Source organism: Ranitomeya imitator, chromosome 2, assembly GCF_032444005.1.
Source record: "Ranitomeya imitator isolate aRanImi1 chromosome 2, aRanImi1.pri, whole genome shotgun sequence".
NCBI classification, from domain to species: domain Eukaryota; kingdom Metazoa; phylum Chordata; class Amphibia; order Anura; family Dendrobatidae; genus Ranitomeya; species Ranitomeya imitator.
In genome coordinates, this window is record NC_091283.1 from 604,430,378 (window position 1) to 604,451,474 (window position 21,097).

At 42.8% G+C, this 21,097-nt stretch overlaps 1 protein-coding gene across 1 annotated transcript in view; it reads right to left on the reverse strand.

The window, feature by feature from the left end:
- Positions 1 to 6,868: 6,868 nt before the first annotated feature.
- The window catches only part of SGSH (N-sulfoglucosamine sulfohydrolase), an 80,543-nt gene continuing 66,314 nt past the window's right edge, over positions 6,869 to 21,097 (reverse strand). The window contains exons 7-8 of the mRNA XM_069752435.1: positions 12,161 to 12,364; positions 6,869 to 11,011 (exon numbers count right to left, since the gene is read on the reverse strand). Coding sequence (XP_069608536.1) covers positions 10,455 to 11,011; positions 12,161 to 12,364 — 761 coding nt within the window. The 3' untranslated portion in view covers positions 6,869 to 10,454. The remainder of the gene's footprint in view (positions 11,012 to 12,160; positions 12,365 to 21,097) is intronic.

Consider the following 21,097-nt stretch of genomic DNA (forward strand, 5'->3'; position numbering starts at 1 on the left):
GTCCTCTCCCTCTGTTAAGTTTCCAAATGCTGCTGTCGCAATGCATTGCAGCAACTACAGGGTTAAGTTGTTAGAATTGGTGCTAAGCCAGCCTATGCCGCTACAGCAGGATGTCGGCAGTCACACACAGCTGACAGCCTGCCGTACTGTCACCAGGAAGCGCTATTCATTTAATCCTTGGCGCAATAAAAAAATCAGTGTAGAAATAAAGGCTGATTAATGACTACTGTAAAATAGACGTGTCGATGGTCATTACAGGGTTAATCTCAATTACTTTTACAATTTTAGAAAAATATTTTTATTAAGTGTCAAAAAGGAACGAGTCCCACGTGGAGAACGGTCGTAACTGCCACAGCTTCCCTATGGGAAGTAGCAAATGGAAAACTACATGAATAATCTGTGATTTCACCAATACATGAAGTTTGGATGCAGTTGCAGATAGATGCAGCCTAACTGATGACAGATCTCTGATCACACGTTCAGCAGTGTAGCTACAGAGTCTGTTGTTACTAGGGTACACCGTATGGACAGACAGTTGTAGCGAGGTGGACTGTGCACAGCTCTGAGGATGTGACCAGTAGGGTTGAGCGAAACGGATCGTTCATTTTCAAAAGTCGCCGACTTTTGGCAAAGTCGGGTTTCATGAAACCCGACCCGATCCCTGTGTGGGGTCGGCCATGCGGTACGCGACTTTCGCACCAAAGTCGCGTTTCGTATGATGCGCTTGGCGCATTTTTTTCAGCTAATGAAGGAGCGTGGGCAGAGTGATGACATAGGTCTTAGGGGCGTGGACGCCTATCGCCATGTTGTCACTTGTGCGCTGTAGCGATTTGCAATGTGTAACACCAGCTTTTCAGTTCAGGGACGGACGGAGGAGAGAGAAAAAAAAAATAATATTCCTATTGACTTTGCATTGGGTTTCGTGTTTCGGTCGATCCTCGACTTTTCGCCATAATCGGCCAATTTCACTCGACTCAACTTTTGAGATAGTCGGGTTTCGCGAAACCCGACTCGACCCTAAAAAAGTCAAGGTCGCTCAACCCTAGTGACCAGTAGTAAGCAAGATCAGCTGCAAAGACAGCCGGACACAGCCTAGCCTGATTCTGGAGACCTCCGATCACATGACCGATACTAAGATACAGCTCTGCCTCATTGTGCAGGAAAGTAGATACAACCTCCAGTACCACAACCTTGATCACATGACCGGAGCTACTGAGACAGATCAGGAGCGGATTGGCTACCATGGAGTGTCTTCACAATGCGCCTGACCCTGCATGATGATGCTGTTAAACCTGTAACTAGGGGGCGTGGCTAGTATCCCAGTGCCCCTGAAGATCCTGCAGAACAGTGAAACCTGGTGGAGGACATGGGCGGAGCCTATAGCAGTTACTAATATCATCGGTGATGGTTGACCTCCATTCTATTCATTGTCTTAGCTTTCTTCATCAGTCCCATAACCAATGAATAAATGGCGATCAGGCATGTGCAGCTTCCTACTATTCAAGATGGGGAACTGCAAAGCCCAGTTAAACTGATCAAGGACCTCATTCTCAGGAACGCTTGGAGTCCCAGTGGTCAGTAAGTTTCCCCTCTACCCTACTGCTAGAGGAAACTTTGCACTCTAGTACTACCTAGTGACCTGGCATGTCCCTCTCCACAAGGAGAAAACTAACCCCTTATCATATACACCAGGGGTGTCAAACTGCATTCCTCAAGGGCCGCAAACCATGCGTGTTTTCAAGATTTCCTTAGCTTTGCACAAGGTGCTGTAATCATTATGCGTGTAGGTGATTAAATTATCACCTGTGCAGTACAAGGAAATCCTGAAAACATGACCTGTTTGCAGCCCTTGAGGAATGCAGTTTGACACCCTGATATACACTGCTCAAAAAAATAAAGGGAACACTAAAATTCCACATCCTAGATATCTCTGAATTAAATATTCCAGTTGCAAATTTTTATTCATTGCATAGTGGAGTGTGTTCAGAACAATAAAACATAATTATCAATGTACATCAAAATGAATAACCCATGGAGGTCTGGATTTTATACTCAAAAATCAAGTTACAGGCTGATCCAACTTCAGTGGAAATGCCTCAAGACAAGGAAATGATGCTCAGTAGTGATGAGCGAATATACTCGTTGCTCGGGTGATCTCCGAGTATTTGTTAGTGTTCGGAGATTTTGTTTTTGTTTATTCAGCTGCTTGATTTACAGCTACTAGCCAGCCTAAGTACATGTGGGGGTTGCTAGGGAATCCCCACATGTAATCAAGCTGTCTAGCAACTGTAAATTATCCAGCTGCAGCAAGGAAAACTAAATCTCCGAACACTAACAAATACTTGGAGACCACACGAGTATATTCACTCATCACTAATGCTCAGTAGTGTGTGTGGCCTCCATGTGCCTGTATGATCTCCCTACAACGCCTGGGCTTGCTCCTGATGAGACGTCGGATGGTCTCCTGAGGGATCTCCTACCAGACCCGGACTAAAGCATCCGCCAACTCTTGGACAGTATGTGATGCAACGTAACATTGGTGGATGGTGTGAAACATGATGTCCCAGATGTGTTCAATCGGATTCAGGTCTGGGGAACGGGTGGGCCAGTCCATAGCTTCAATGCCTTCATCTTGCAGGAACTGCTGACACTCCAGCCACATGAGGTCTGGCATCGTCTTGCATTAGGAGGAACCCAGGGCCAACCGCACCAGCATATGGTCTCAAAATGGGTCTGGGGATCTCATCTCGGTACCTAATGGCAGTCAGGCTACCTCTGGTGAGCACATGCAGGGCTGTGTGGCCCTCCAAAGAAATGCCACCCCACACCATTACTGACCCACTGCCAAACCGGCCATGCTGAAGGATGTTGCAGGCAGATCGCTTTCCACAGCATCTCCAGACTCTGTCACGTGATCAGTGTGAATCTGCTTTCATCTGTGAAGAGCACAGGGCACCAGTGGTGAAGTTGCCAATCCTGGTGTTCTGTGGCAAATGCCAAGCGTCTTGCATGGTGTTGGGCTGTGAGCACAACCCCCATGTGTGGATGTCGGGCACTCAGACCATCCGCATGGAGTCCGTTTCTAACCATTTGTGCAGACATGCACATTTGTGGCCTGCTGGAGGTCATTTTGCAGGGCTCTGGCAGTGCTCCTCCTGTTCCTCCTTGCACAAAGGCTGAGGTAGCGGTCCTGCTGCTGGGTTGTTGCCCTACTACGGCCCCCTCCACGTCTCCTGGTGTACTGGCCTGTCTCCTGGTAGCACCTCCAGCCTCTGGACACTACGCTGACAGACACAGCAAACCTTGCCACAGCTCGCATTGATGTGCCATCCTGGATGAGCTGCACTACCTGAGCCACTTGTGTGGGTTGTAGAGTCCATCTCATGCTACCACGAGTGTGAAAGCACAACCAACATTCAAAAGTGACCAAAACATCAGCCAGAAAGCATTGGTACTGAGATGTAGTCTGTGGTCCCCACTTGCAGAACCACTCCTTTATTGAGTGTGTCTTGATAATTGCCAATAATTTCCATCTGTTGTCTATTCCATTTGCACAACAGCATGTGAAATTCATTGTCAAACAGTGTTGCTTCCTAAGTGGACAGTTTGATTTCACAGAAGTTTGATTTACTTGGGAGTTATATTCTGTTGTTTAAGTGTTCCCTTTATTTTTTGGAGCACTATATGTATATGTTTTGCCTAAAATGGAAAGGAGATGTGTCATCTTTAACTTTAGGCCTTTTAGAGCTCATTTACTCTTCAACTTGCTTAACTGTTCACAATAACAGTAATTTTGACCAGGGGTGCCCAAACATTTACATGCCACTGTATGTACGAACTAATCTCCAGATATCTTCCTGCACGTAATCTCCGGTTTTCACAAGACCTCCTACTCTCTTCCACTCTCGTACACTCTTCACTCAAACGCCTTCCAAGACTTCTCCAAAGCAATCGCAACCCTCTCGAATTCTGCACCCCAACACGCCCAATTGTCTCCAACATTCAGATCCAACTAGAAAAGCCATCTCTTCAAGAAAGTTTGCAGCTTGTAATGACTCCGCTGTCACCTCACCACAACCCGAACAGCTGCAACCCCCAACGTACTATCTTTCTCCATTATCCTGTAGACTGTAAAACCGCAAGGGCAGGGTCTTCTCACCTTCTGTTCCAGTCTATCACTGTTAGGCCGGCGTCACACTGGCGAGTTTTACGGACGTATGAGCGCAGAAAATACATCTGTAAAATACGCATAACACACGGCCCAATGATTCTCTATGGCCCAGCTCCTATCAGCCGTATTTAACGGATCCGTATTATACGGTCTTCTACGGCCGTAGAAAATCGCAGCATGCTGCGTTTGTCACCGTATTGCGCAAAAAAAATCGCCAATGAAAGTCTATGGGGGCGAGAAAAATACGGGTTACACACGGACCAGCAGTGTGACTTCGAGAAATACGCAGCGGTGTTAGAGAGAAAAGCCGGCAATTCAGTGCGGTGTACAGTAAAATCACACTGACCGCTTACAATAGAATAGGTAGAATAAATGTGTACACATAGAATAGGCATATATATATATATATATATATATATGTCATTGAGACACATATGTATATATATTTATATTTCATACAGCGCTAGATAGCTTTAAAGCCGGTAATTCAATTGCTGGCTTTTGCTAGCTCCTTCCAAAACCCGATATGATATGAGGCATGGTTTACATACAGTAAACCATGTCATATCCCCATTTTTTTTTTTGCATATTCCACACTACTAATGTTAGTAGTGTGCATGTGCAAAATTTGGGCGCTCTAGCTATTAAAGGGTTAAATGGCGGAAAAAATTGGCATGGGCACCCGCGCAATTTTCTCTGCCAGAGTAGTAAAGCCAGTGACTGAGGGCAGATATTAATAGCCTGGAGAGGGTCCATGGTTACTGCCCCCCCCGGCTAAAAACATCTGCCCCCAGCCACCCCAGAAAAGGCACATCTGGAAGATGCGCCTATTCTGGAACTGGGCCACTCTCTTCCCATTCCCGTGTAGCGGTGGGATATGGGGTGATGAAGGGTTAATGTCACCTTGCTATTGTAAGGTGACATTAAGCCAGATTAATAATGGAGAGGCGTCAATTATGACACCTATCCATTATTAATCCAATTGTATGAAATGATTAAAAAAAACACACATTATTACAAAGTCTTTTAATGAAATAAAAGCACAGGTTGTTGGAATAGTTTATTATCCTGGCAATCCACCTGAAGACCCTCACTCTGTAACAAAGAAAAAATAAAAAAACAATATCCCATACCTTCCGATGATCTGTCACGTCCCACGATGTAGATCCATCTGAAGGGGTTAAATTATTTTACAGGCAGGAGCTCTGCTAATGCAGCTGTGCTCGTGGCTGTAAAACCCCAGCGAATGAATGGAAAGTAGGTCAACGACCTGTAGTTACCTTCAGTTGCGGTGAGGCGCCCTCTGCTGGATGTCCTCATATGAACTCGAGGTTGGGAAAATATTCTGAAAAGTTCCCACGCTCGAGTTCATATGAGGACATCCAGCAGAGGGCGCATCACCGCGAATGAAGGTAACTACAAGTCATTGACCTACATTCCATTCATTCGCTGGGGTTTTACAGGCAGGAGCACAGCTGCATTATAGCAGAGCTCCTGCCTGTAAAATAATTTATCCCCTTCAGATGGATTTACATCGTGGGACGTGACAGATCATCGGAAGGTATGGGATATTTTTTTTCTTATTTTTCCTTTGTTACAGAGCGAGGGTCTTCAGGTGGATTACCAGGATAATAAAATATTCCAACAACCTGTGTTTTTATTTCATTAAAAGACTTTGTAATAATGTGTGTGTGTGTTTTTTAACCATTTCATACAATTGGATTACTAATGGATAGGTGTCATAATTGACGCCTCTCCATTATTAATCTGGCTTAAGTGCCAGAATGGGCGCATCTTCCAGATGTGCCTTTTCTGGGGTGGCTGGGAGCAGATGTTTTTAGCCGGGGGGGGGGGGGGGGGGGGGGCAGTAACCATGGACCCTCTCCAGGCTATTAATATCTGCCTTCAGTTACTGGCTTTACTACTCTGGCGGAGAAAATTGCGCGGGAGCCTGCGCCAATTTTTTCCGCCATTTAACCCTTTAATTTAATAGCTAGAGCGCCCAAATTTTACACATACACACTACTAACAGTAGTGTGGAATATGCAAAAAAAATAAATGGGGATATGAGATGGTTTACTGTATGTAAACCATGTCTCATATCATGTCGGGTTTAGGAAGGAGATGGCAAAAGCCGGCAATTGAATTACCGGCTTTAAAGCTATCTAGCGCTGTATGATATATTAATATATATACATATATGTGTCTACTGAATATATATATATATATATATATATATATATATATATATATATATATATATATATATATATATATATATATATATATATATATATATATATATATATACACAGTATATATGTTGTTACGATTTTTTGAGCACATGGATCCATTGTATGTCCATATGTCGGTTTTGCAAGCCTACGAGAAAATCTTACAGTACGGATGCCATACGGATTACATACGGAGGATGCCATGCGCAAAATACGCTGACACACCCTGCCTACGGAGGAGATACGGACCACTATTTTGGGGACTTTTCTGCGTATTACGGCCGTAAATTATGGACCGTATTGTCTTACGCCGAGTGTGACGCCGGTCTTATATTGTTCATTGTGATATATATTTGTGTTTTGCATGTAACCCCTTTTTACATACCTTGGAATTAAGGATGCTCTAAAAATAAACAATGATAATAATAAAAACAGGCATGCAAAAACAATGATGCAACATACCAAAATTAAAAAATAGTTTTTATTGCATTAAGGAAACAAAATTACAAAATATGTTTGCATATTTGCATTTACAATTAGAATATAACTGAACAAGTAAATCAGTTGCCTGGCTCAAGAACGACTACCTATACAGTGGCTTGTGAAAGTATTCACCACCTTAGCTTCTTACCCATTTTGTTACATTACAAACTGTGTTTAAATATTTTTGTAATCCGATTTGGGTGTAATGCATTAGCACTAAATAATCTAACTTGGTAAAGTGTAGAGAGAAAAATTTAGGGATCAAATAACTATAAATTGGCATGTGCATATGTCCCATGCTTAGAGAAAGGAAGCCCACCTGTGCGCAATATACAGTAAATGTCACATGGCCTGTCAGTGTATATATATATATATATATATATATATATATATATATATATATATATATATATATATATATATATATATATATACATACACACACCTTTTCTGAAAGCCGGAGAGGCTGCAACACCATTAATCCCTTCATGTCCTTGCAGATATCCGTGCGTTCAAGTCGGTAGGTAGTTACCGACCTTGGACATATGGATACATTCAGGCAATTTTGCGCTCACAGGGGCTGTGCGTGCGCGTTCGCCACTGGGTGTCAGCTGATTCTGACAGCAGACAACTGGCACTCAGTGCCAGGAGTAGTGCACTTTAACGCCCTAAATTATGGGATTGCAGCATTCAGAAGGCAGGCAGAGGGAGGGAGCCCCCGCTGCCTTCCAATCGGTGCCCTGTGACGTCATTGCAGGGACCCCATCATTGCCATAATGATCCGATATCGTCACCACAACATCTGGGGCACCAGGCACTAGCAAGATAGATCATGCGCAGTGCATGATCTAACTAACTTGTGTCTGCAGGGTTTTAAAGGTTATATAGCAAAGCAATATTTGTGCATTGCAACAATCAGACTGCAGAAAGTGAAAGTCCCGTAGTAAAAAAAAAAAGTGTAAACATTAAAAAAAATCACGAAGTAATAATATAAACAATTATATATCTTTATTTTACACATATTGTACCCACAAGTAAATATTGTTATGAAAAAAAACATAATACGTTTTGGTATCGTCGTGTCGGAACGACCAAACCTTTAAAACTGACCCACTAGTTAACCCCCTCCGTGAACACCATAAAAACAAAACCGAGACAAAACACGATGCTTTATCATACCGCTGAACAAAAAGTGGAATAAAACTGGTATAGCTGAAATTGTCATATTGTCACGGATCAAACAAGCCGCCATATAGCTCGATCAGCGGGAAAAAAAGTTTATAGCTCTCAGAATAAAGCGATGTAAACTTTTTTTCTATAAAATAGTTATGTAAATGCGCCAAAACAAACAAAAAAATATAGAAATGTGGTATCGCTGTAATCGTACTGACCCGAAGTATAAAGCTGCCTTATTAATTTGACCACATCTGGAACAGCATAAACCCCACCCAAAAATTATTATTGAATTCCTGTTTTTTCGTTCATTCTGCCTCCCAAACATCAGAATAGAAAGCGATCAAAAAATGCCAGAAAATGGTACCAATAAAAACTTCAACTCGTCCCGCAAAAAAAAATAAAAACCTCACATGAATTTGTATGGAAAAATCATAGCTCTTAAAATATAGTGCAGGAAAAAACTTGTTTTTACAATAAAAATCATATTTTTAGTGTGTGACAATAATTCTGGTACTGCTGTAATCGAACTGACCTGAAGAATAAAGATGTCTAATCACTTATACAGCATGAGGAACGTAGTAAAAAAAAACAACAATTCTTCACCTGCTGTTGATTTGTTTATTCTGCCTCCCAAAGATGGCACTAAGGCTCGGCTCACATTTATTCTGATCTCTCTGCTGAGCGCTTATACTGGGGTTTCTGTGTAAATCTCTGAAATACGTGATTTAGATGGAACCCCAGGCAGAAGATTCTCTATAATGAGGCATTTGGAGTCACTGTGGATGCCATCTATTCCTTATGATCTGGTGCTGTCCATCTTTTTAGGCGTGCATAAAAGCGCTGTCTGCCACAGTTTTGTGTACCTCTGAAAAGAAGTACAACATTGAACAGAGGCCAGATGGAGCCCAGAGTATCTCTGCAGCCTCAATATACTAAATGGATCCCTCGGGTTTCATCTGAATCACATCACTCGGAGATTTACATGGAAACCCCAAATTAAGTGCCCAGTGTTGAGCGCATTATAAATGTGATCCAAATGTTATGTAAAATGTTGCCAAAAAAGCTTCAAATCAATCCACAAAAAAAGCAAGTTCCCACTCAGGTCCACAATCTGATATCGGAAATATTGGGGGCTTCCACATTACTGGTAGTACAAAAGCTCTGGAAAAACCAAATGGCTCCTTGCCCCCCAAAAGAAATTCAGCAAATTCTGCACTCCCAAATCCAAATGCCCCCTCCTTTCTGAACCCCAGTGTGCCAAAATCACATGTAGCATCAACATATTTGGCATTTCTATAGTAATGACAGCGCACTTAATTTACAGGTACATGTCTCCAGGAGCATGTGTTGGTCACTACAACGTACTGGGCACTACAATGGCAGTTTGCAATTTTCACTCAGCAACATCCACTGCTTCTTGTTTCTGGAAAACACCCATGGGGTTAAAATAGTCACTACATCTGTAGATAAATTTCCAAAGCGGTTTAATTTCCAAAATGGGGTCACTTGAGGGAGAATTCTGCTTTTCAAGCATTTAGGGGCTCTGTACCTAGAGTCTGCAAACTATGCTATGAAAATCTGAACTCCAGGAGGCAAATAGCGCTCAGTCACTCCAGAGTCTTGCCATGTGGCTAAGCAGTACTGTACAGCCATGTAGTGGGTATGTCTACATTCAGCAGAAATTGTGGGACAAATATTTTTTCCCATTTCCCCTTGAGAAAATGTAAAATCTGGGGTTAAAACTAAATTTTGGTGGTAAAAATATAATTATTTTTTCTTCACTGCCCAATGGTATAAAATTTGGTGACACACCTGTGGTATCAATATGATCACTGCACCCCCTATATGAATTCACTGAGAAGTGTAGTTTGTAAAATGGAGTCACTTATGGGGGGGGGGGGGGGTTGCTGTTCTGGCACCTCACGGGCTCTACCAGTGTGACATAGCATCCTCAAACCAGTCCAGAAAAATCTGAACTCTAATATGGCGCTTCCTCCCTCCTGAGCTTTGCACTTACCAAAGAAGAAGTTTTTCACTACATGTGGGGTATCAGTGTACTCAGGAGAAATTGCACAACAATTTTTGAGGTCAATTTTGATTTGTTATCCTTATGAACATAAAAAATTTGGGGCCAAAATAATTTTGGGGGGTGAAAAGTTTGATTTTTTTTTTTAAATTTTGGAACTCTATATTATAAACTTCTATGAAGCATCTCGGAGTTCAAAGGTGCTCACCACACAGCTAGATACATTCATTGAGGGTTCTAGTTTTTATTAAAGAGGTTTTTTTTATTGTAACACTTTCTATTACCTGATTTGCATAGATAAGAATGATAGACATCAGTTGATATGTTCCTCAGAAAGCTTCAGTCAAGATCCACAATTGGTACATTACAGTTCATTATGAAGTGGCCTACACTGTGGGTCCAATTTCTCTTCCAGAACGCCATCAGGTGCACAAACCCAAGGATCTGATGTTTCCCACTGCCATTTTCGCAGCATTTCTTGCATAGTTTGCAAAACATTATAGTATTCTGGATCTCCAGCAATGTTCCTTACCTCATTAAGGTCTTTTGACCGGTCATATAGCTCCCATCTATCTCTATAATAATAGTTATGAAGTGTCTTAAACCAGTTTGTTGGCTGGCCAGAAGTAGTTCTATTCATTAAATCTTGAAATGTAGGAGAAACATAAAAATCTTGATCGATGGGGAAGGGCATCTTGAAATTCAGATTGTGTATGAGTAAATACTGCATGTGCTGTACTGATCTCATAGGATAGTACATAGTGATTTCATGATGAGACTGGCTGCCAAACACGGTGGTCCACGGCTGTTCAGCCTCCAGAACAGAAAGAAGTGACTTTCCGGTAAGTTTTACACCCTTTCCAAATAGCTTGTAATCAGGATATGGAATGGAGAACCAGTCTAGAACCGTTGGTGTGATATCTGAGCAAAAGAAGAATAAGAAACATTATGATTTCCTAAGTGCTAGTTTATAACAGCCATCCACGAAGCCCAAAAGGTTCCCCAGGATTAATAAGCGCTAGAAATATTGGTAGTATACTCTCATCAACGTTAAAACTGCAACACCAAGGAGGAGAAGTCAGGGAGCTATAGAAATCACAGGATTGATGGATATGTTAATGATAATGTAAATGATGAAAAATGAACATTTTCTCGATATATTCAGTATTGAATATGAGCACCACACTTTGGCTAATTATCAATGAGGTTATTAATGGTTGTCTGAGGAATGTTCTACCTTGCTGAATGCAAGTTGGCATGAAAGTCTTCCAGCTCCTTTTACTTTTTTTCTGTACTGCAAGTGAAATTGGGCGACACATAACAAGTCTAAGGCATCAAACAGAGCCTGCACAAACCCTGAGAAGGCATTTGCACAACTTTGGGCTGAGCTAGACATCCAGGTTTACCTATTACATTGATCTCTTGCCATTGCTCTCAAAGGTCATCAGGGTGGAGAGCAACACAGCAATAAAGACTGGAATGGAAGTCTTGGATGCAATGAAAGACAGAGATTGGTCTGTATACCGCGTGGGCAACGCCATGAAGAGGCCTTCAAGAGGGTATGTTCATACTTCCAGGATTAATGTACCGAAGTCAAACACCTTTAGTCTTCATTCCAAGTACTCTAACAGTTTGGGGTTACATTGCTTTGTTCGTGGAGTCCGTAGTATAGCTATCTCTAGAAAGTATCCTAGCAGCTGTTTTTCAACGTGATAATCCCAGGCCATATCTTCTTTGTGCAATTGTAAAAGGAGCTGCCAGCAGCAGATCTTGATGATCTGTGTGCCCGAATGCATTCAATGTGGCAGAATATTCCTCAAACAGATAAATAACCTCAGTGAGAGCATATCATGTTGTGTAAGTGCGAGTTTTCCAGTGTGTGGTGCTCATATTTGATATTGTATCAATTGAAGTGTTTTGAAAATGTTGTTAACATATCTATCTCTCCTGTGATTTCACATAATTCCACGATTTGTACTTATTAGTGTTGAAAAGTTGACTGTATAAACCTGTCTCTATAGATAGATAGATAATATGATGTAATGAACAGTTCAGTGTCTAGTTTCTCACCAAGCAGACTTGCAAAGGACTGACTGACTTCTCCAGTGCATCTTGGTTGACCAGGAGAAGAAATAAGCATGGGCTCAGCTCTTCCTGACCAGTACAAGTTTGTGCGTCCATTGGGGAATGGAATGCCGTTGTCAGAAGAAAATATTACAAGAGTGTCATTTTCTTGTCCCGCACTGCGCAGTTCACTGAGAATAAGGCCAATACCTGTGGATTATAACCAGGAACAGATATCAATAACAATATAGTTATTGGAATGAGCAGTTTGAATATAATAACTAACAGTAAATTCATGGTTAGAGTTTTACAATGCCATCTCTCTGACCAATGTATTCACATAACAGAGATGATTGGTCCGCAGCAGCTGAAAAGTGAAATCACTAGGAATGGAGTTATTAGGTAATAGATTGCGGACATGTGGATGGTACCGAAACAGCCACTTATCATTCTGCCATCTCCAGGCTGTGCAAGATTACATAGAGCCAGTGCTGGGAATGTATGCAATTAAAGTGTGAACTCATTGATTTCAGCAGAACTGGCTTTCTGAGTCTCCCAATGCTTGGACATACTGAATTTCTTTGTCCGATCCCTTTTTTTCTGTGAAAAACAAACAACTGGTAGAAGTGTCCCTCCACTCTCCATACAGAACACACACACTATTGAGTTGAGCATGCCCCTGTATGGGGGGGAGTAGGGAGATATTGCTGGCAGACAAACATTTGGATGACTGGTCTGTATGGCCACTTTTAAGGAACACATAAAAGGCACCCTGTTCAGGCAGATTGCGCCTGGAAAGTGTCTGAATAAAGGCTGAATAAACGTTAAAAACAATGAACATTTGCACAGCAAGTAGTTTTGACATTGACCATCTTTTGTAACTTTATTTTTTGACTGCAAGAGGGTTATAAATCTAAGAAGTGGCTAAAATATGTGACCTTATCATTCTTCATATGCCAACACTATTGTATATGTGAAATTAAGAATAAAAAAAAAAAAAAAAGACGCCGGCGGCAAAAACAACAAAAAAGATGACGCTTCTGGAAGACTACTACCGGCGTTTTCCTGAAGCCTCTTCTGCTTAAAAAACTATGGGGGTATGCTGGCATGTAATTAATAAGGGATGCACATACTCTTGGAGTTCCCCAGACTTTTCTGCTCTGTGCTAAGTCCGGACATTTATTGCTTTTTTCTATTAGTGGCATCAGCCAAAACTTTGGTTAAGAACGCTGTAAGTTTCAATGTGTCCTAATTTGAATTATTTTAGATAAATATCCCTCTGATATGTGACATACAGAAGCTGAGCCTGCACCACACATGGTGGGTGCTGGCTGTGTTAGACATCTGACACCTATCTTTACCTGAAGCTAATCCCTTAGATGCCGCTGTCAATCGTGACAGCAGCATCTACATGGTGGGAGACAGGGTTAGAGGAGGGTCTCTCTGTCACCCATTGGCTCCCCCACAACTAGGCTGCAAGATGCCAGTGATGTTGGGGCTCCTATGAAGCCTCGTCTGTGGCCTGGCTTCATAAGAGAACAAAAAAAGAACCTATAAGGAAGTCACACGCCCAATATAAAATTCAGACAAATTTTATTCCAGTATAATATAACTTTAACATACATGTAAATATAATTATAAAAAGAAACACAGACAAAGACTGCCAACACGGGCATGCACCCGGAATTAGCACCTTACAATATAATCAGATGTTCAGTATACGTAGAAAAAAGCCACTGTCATAGATGAATTCACCATTGATATATCCAATGAAAGTGAGATCAATCAGCGTGCATGAATAATGCTACTAAATTATACCATCATATTTAAGTATAAATACATGAGCAAGGATGCTTCATAGACAACAAATCTAAGTGAGTGTAATAACTCAGTAAAGGTACACAAGTAGATAGGTATAATGATACATAATATATAAATCAAAATTTTATTAAGGCGCATATACCCAATTCAGGATTATCCTGGCTATGTCTACAAAAAAGTGTTACCTAAGTCTGCCAAAGTGCTTGGTGCCTCTATCAATATTATCCGCTAGCCTAAAAAATTGTCTAGTGCATATGTATTAGTAGCCTCATAGCGGTAGAAAATTGCTACAGTACAACACATAAAAGGGGGCCAGTAAAAGCGTGATGGCAAGCACTGACCTACAAAGACAAGACAAGACTAATGAAACAGAGGGCTTAAGGTGCTAAATGATACATAACCTGTGCGTGCAGCTGGTCCCCGACGCGCGTTTCGCGACTTGCTTCTTCCTGGTGGGTTGTCGTATGAGGACTAGTGATCCTGTGCGCTTTATATACAAATGCTCCAGCTCATTAGCCACAGCGGCAAGTTGTACGATTCCGGAAGTGGAATCCCTTCAGCTCAGCGTCCCACGCGGCAGGTCCACTCCCCCCTCTGACGCGCCAGAGGGAGGGTGGAATCCACAGCGCTTGGATGCGTCGCCAAGGAGACCCACAGACCGGAAGACTCAGGAAGCGCTCAGCCACTGTAGTGTAGATGGCCCGGCAGACCTATTATGTTAACTCTTCATGTCCCAGATGCATTTAAATAAAGAATTGTGTGATCGCATGCTGATTCTATTGCCCCTAGTAAGTACACTATGGTAATAAAGTGACTGTGCTAATGCCTATATCTAAAAAGTGTGAAACATGAATGAACATATTATATTACCAAACATATGGCAAATATGTGATAACATAATAATCTTATTACCCTTATGGGTGACCTATGATAATAGAGTGACTATACTGGTGTTTATAAACCTATAATTTCATACAATATTGATGGGAAAACTACATTAGTATATATTAAATATAAAAGTGAATAACCATATATACTACTAAACATACATTTTAATAATATTATTACATGTTATGTGATTTTTATCTAACTATAAACCATGGTCTGAACGCACCTTCCAGACCGGTCTGTGGGTCTCCTTGGCGATGCGTCCAAGCGCTGCGGATTCCACCCTCCCTCTGGCGCGTCAGAGGGGGGAGTGGACCTGCCGCGTGGGACGCCGAGCTGAAGGGATTCCACTTCCGGAATCGTACAACGGAAGCGCCGTCATCTTGCCGCTGTGGCTAATGAGCCGGAGCATTTGTATATAAAGCGCACAGGATCACTAGTCCTCATATGACAACCCCCCAGGAAGAAGCAAATCGCGAAACGCGCATCGGGGACCAGCTGCACGCACAGGTCATGTATCATTTAGCACCTTAAGCCCTCTGTTTCATTAGTCTTGTCATGTCATTACGCTTATACCTGCTCCCTATTATGTGTTGCATGTAGCACTGCTGTACCGCTATGAGGCTATTAGCACATAAGCACTAGACACTTTGTAGGTCAGTGCTTGCCATCACGCTTTTACTGGCCCCCTTTTATGTGTTGTACTGTAGCAATTTTCTACCGCTATGAGGCTACTAATACATATGCACTAGACACTTTTTTAGGCTAGCGGATAATATTGATAGAGGCACCAAGCACTTTGGCAGACTTAGGTAACACTTTTTTTGTAGACATAGCCAGGATAATCCTGAATTGGGTATATGCGCCTTAATAAAATTTTGATTTATATATTATGTATCATTAATTATACCTATCTACTTGTGTACCTTTACTGAGTTATTACACTCACTTAGATTTGTTGTCTATGAAGCATCCTTGCTCATGTATTTATACTTAAATATGATGGTATAATTTAGTAGCATTATTCATGCACGCTGATTGATCTCACTTTCATTGGATATATCAATGGTGAATTCATCTATGACAGTGGCTTTTTTCTACGTATACTGAACATCTGATTATATTGTAAGGTGCTAATTCTGGGTGCATGCCCGTGTTGGCAGTCTTTGTCTGTGTTCCTTTTTATAATTATATTTACATGTATGTTAAAGTTATATTATACTGGAATAAAATTTGTCTGAATTTTATATTGGGCATGTGACTTCCTTATAGGTTCTTTTTTTGTTATATTGACATTGGAAGTGCCATATACCTAGGCCTAGTGCTTTTTCTGGCTTCATAAGAGATTGCTAATTTTATAAAAGACTGCAATACTAAAGTGTTGCAGTGTATTGTACAAGTCTCTAAAGGGGTATTCACATGTCCAGGATCCTGTCCTAATATGTAGTAGGTGTAATAATAATATTAGCAAATACCTCCAAATAGAAATGCAATATAGTTTTTCTTATTCGCTATGTCTTTTTCCTCATGTGCAGGCATTGAAGGACCTTAGGTATCCATGGTGACAGCCCCTGATATAGTGACAGCTAGTTGCTAGTGGTCACAACCATGGATACCTAAGGTCCTGCAATGCCTACACATGAGAAAAGAGACATAGAAATATAGAATAGTTTCTTTTATTTTCTATTTGGAGGTATTACTAATATTTTTTAATTTAAATAAATTTTTATTGAGAATAAACATAAACATTACATTTTATCCATCTTCCAGTGTATTACAAACAAAGTTTCTTCATTTTCAAAACCCCCAACAATCCCAACAAACCCCCAAACCCCCCCCCCCCCCATGACAGCTCCTTTCCAATGATACTTTTATTACTAGTATTGATGGCTCTTTGAGCCGCTTGACTCACTTATGACCGCTTATTCGTCTAGCAATCTCCCCCATTCAAAGGCCCTCAGCCTCCCATTTCCTATACCTAATCATCCCAGCTCGAGCCACGGAGACCACATTTTGTCAAACATTTCTATTTTCCCACGTCTTTTGTACACCCCCTTTTCCAGATTGAGACCATGTTTAACATATTTCAGGAATTCACCCCTTGTAGGCGGCTCCTCCTTGATCCAATTCCGTGCTATCACCTTCCGAGCCATATATAATAGCCTAGCTATTGCTATCTTCCAGGTGTTATCCACTCTAATTTCCTCCACATATCCCAGTAGGCACACCATCGGATCTCTCGGCACTCTGCATTCATACGCCCCTTCCACACGACTCAGTACTACCAGCCAAAAAGCAACCAGTCTTGGACATGTCCACATCATGTGATATATTCCTGCATTCTCAGTCCTACATCTCGGGAATTCAGAGTCAGCACGCAGCCCCGCTCTGTGTAACACTTCCGGTGATTTATAGACTCTGTGCAAGATGTACAGCTGCGATAGTCTATACGGCTCGCTTAGTGACACTCGTGGAACCCACTCCAACACCGACTCCCAGGTTTCATTCTCCATTGGGCCTAAATCTCTTTCCCACTTAGCTCTCGCTTTTAGAGGAAAATCCAACAAATATGCATGCAGTAGGTCTTTATAGAGGGTGGAAATGACTCCCCTTGTGGACCCATCCCCACACACGTATTCCAAAACTATGTCCTCTTGGATCCTAATGCCATCGCCCCTGTTTTGAGCTCCAAAAGCGTGCCTCATCTGAGCATATTGATACTCCCCAGACGGTCTCAGTCCAAACTCCCCCTGCAGCTGAGAAAAGGATTTTAACACTCGTTGTTGAATTATCTGAGCAACAAAATAAATTCCTTTAGCCTGCCACTCTTTCAGCACTCCCAGAGCCGCAAACTCTACCAAATTATTATTAAGCCATATCGGTGTAAATTTAGTCAGTCCCGTAACCCCCCGAATCTGTCGCAGTCTGGTCCATAGTTTACGTATCAAAAACATAGTTGAATACAATTTCCCCAATGCTCCCAAGGAGCCATCCTCCAGACACTGCACCACCGGTCGTCGGTTTGTCACCCCCTCCATCAAGTGTTGTACCGCACTGGAGGACGCCTCCCGCGCCCAGCCCTTCAAATGCTGACTTTGGGCTGCAAGAAAATATAACTCAGGGTTGGGCAAAGCCAAACCCCCCATCTTCCTTGGGTCGCTGAAGCGTCTCCAGGCTAATACGTGGGTATTGCCTCCCCCATATCAAGCTTCTAAAAAGAGCATTAATCTGCCGGAATTTCCCACGTGGAATCCAAACTGGCGCGTTATGGAGGACGTAGAGTATTTTGGGCATCAGAACCATTTTAATAAGATTAACCTACCCACCACCGATAGGTGTAACTTGTTCCACGCATCTACTTTTGCCTTAAGCGCGCCCATGAGAGGAGTCAAATTCCTATACAAAAACTCTAACTGGCATCGAGATCCATATTCCCAGGTATTTAAAAAGGGATGCCACCTTAAGCCGCCCCTCTCCCAATGGCTCACTCCCACTCTCCTCCACCCCATCCACATCAAAGAGGACCGATTTATCCCAGTTTATCCTCAGTCCCGACAAGGCACCAAATTTCTCAATGATCTCGATGGCCCCTTTCAAGGCATCATCCGGGTCCGCCAGGAATAGTAAAATGTCGTCCGCATATAGCGCTATCTTTTCCTCAACACTCCCATATCTAAACCCAGTGACCTCATCAGACTGTCGAATCTTGGCGGCCAGGGGCTCCACAGCCAGAGCAAACAGAAGGGGCGACAGTGGGCATCCCTGCCTCGTACCTCTGGCCAACTTTATAGGCTGAGAAAGTTCCCCATTCACTCTAATTCTCGCTGTCGGTAATGAATATAGCAATTGAATCCACAACACAAATTGCGGTCCAATACCCATACACTTCAACACCCGCCAGAGATATCCCCACTCCACACTATCAAACGCCTTATGGGCATCCAAGGACGCAATAACCCTCCGGCCACAATTGTCAGACTTCAGCTGCAGATTCATATACAGCCTCCGCAGATTGACCGCTGTAGACCTGTCAGGCATAAAGCCGGACTGATCCGGATGTACAAGGTTAGTAATGACACTGGACAGACGGGAAGCTAACACCCTGGCCAAGAGCTTGACATCGATGGTTAACAGAGAGATTGGGCGATATGACTCAGGTTTCCCCAGATCCTTATCCTCCTTCTGAATAACCACTATAATAGCCTCCCTCATAGATGCTGGGAGATACCCCTGGCATCCAGCCTCCTCCAGCACTAACTTTAATCTGGGAATCAACACTTCCCCCAAGCTTTTATAGATTTCGGCTGGTAACCCATCAACTCCAGGTGCCTTCCCATTGGCCATAGACTTTAGCGCCTGACTCAGTTCCTCCTCAGTGATAGGGGCATCGAGGCTCACCCTATCCTCCTCACTCAATTTCGGCAAACCCAGACTCTCCAAGAAAGTCTCTGAATCTCCGACTGACTCATTGACCCTGGAGGAATATAAGTCCACGTAAAAGTCCACAAAAACCTTTATAATTTCAGATGTTTCAGATATCCTGCTCCCACCATCAGAAACTAACGAGTGTACATATGAGGTACTTCGCTGAGCAGAAGCCACCACCGATAGCATGTGTCCCACTGTTTCTCCCTCCTGAAAATAAGTCACCCTTTGAAACTCCCGCTTCCTTTCAGCTTTTCCCAGCAGAATCTTCTCCATATGAGTTTGCGCTGTTCTCAACCTTTTCTCTGCCTCGGAAGTCCCCAACACTACCATCTCGACCTCTGCAGCCTTCAACTCCTCCACCGCCACTCTCTCTGCCTCCCTCGTCTTCCGCTTACACCTACTAATATCTCTAAATAGTAGCCCTCTCCGGTACGCCTTCATTGCATCCCAGACAGTTAGAGCATCTGTACTCCCATCATTTAAAGCAAAGAATTCCGTCACCTCTTTCCCTATACCTTCCAAGTCAACACTATGTAACCAGTTAGGAAGGATCTTCCATTCTCTCCCACTTGCGGTCCGTGTCCCCAACAACCTAACCTCCACCTCAATTGGACTGTGGTCCGAAAGGGCCCTCGGCAGATAACGCACCTCCCCACCATTGTGTCCAACAGACGGTTACCCAGCGCCATATCAATTCTGGACAGAGTAGCATGAGCCGGTGAGTAGCACGAGTACCCTCTCTCCCCAACATGTCTAACTCTCCATAGATCAATCATGCCTATTTCACGCACATAGGTACCAAATGTTGTAGTGTGCCCCCCAGACCTGTTCTGGGTGTTCTTATTTTTATCCCAAAAATCGTCACAAATATTGTTCAAATCTCCAATAATTAAAAGTGGTAGCGGTCCCCATCGTTCCACCTTCTCCAACACCTCTCTAATCTTCTTGCTTGAATATGGAGGTGGAATATACATTGCCGCGACACACACTCTCACTCCATATAATATACACTGTATCACCACATACTGACCATCAGCATCCACGCATACCTTCACCTCTTCATACTGCACTCCCACCGGCACCAACACTGACACACCCCTTGAGTACGTCGAAAAGGTAGAGTGATACCCCTTCTGAATCCATCTTCTATTTAGTACGTCCACCTTCTCCCGTATCAAGTGTGTCTCCAGCAAGCATATCATAGAGGCTCGTTGATCCTTTGCATACTGCAAGCTCGCAGCTCGCCTAGACTTATCCGCCAGACCTCTCACATTCCAACTCAGTATCTTAAAGCGGTCCCCTATTATGTGACTCATCATCTTTAGTTATGTCGTTACTCCCGGTTCTGAGCTGTCTAACTTCCCTCCCTTCCCTTACCCCTACCCCCCTCCCCCACACTCCCCCCCAATACTATACATTCTGCCTCTTATCAAGAGTGGGGCACCATCACCCATTGCGAACACTCTTGTTAACGTAACCTTCTCCTTCAGCCTCCCGCTACCGTTTATAACAGAATTCGGTGCAATTCTTAGAAGAATAAAATATTTCAACATGTATTAAATTACAACTGCAAGGAAACTAAGTAAACTTTTAGTACGCTGCACACCCTTCCTCCCTCGTACTTCACCGCCATATCAGCACTCCCAGGGCATTCCCTGAGTAATGCCCAGCTCCACCCTCAAACCTTCACATCGCAATTACCAATGTACTGTCAGTCAATCTCTTTTCCTTTTAAAAGTGAAATACCTCCCGACCGGCCCACCCCGTATTTTCAATCTCCTTTCCCTTTAAGCCTTTTAGCATTGA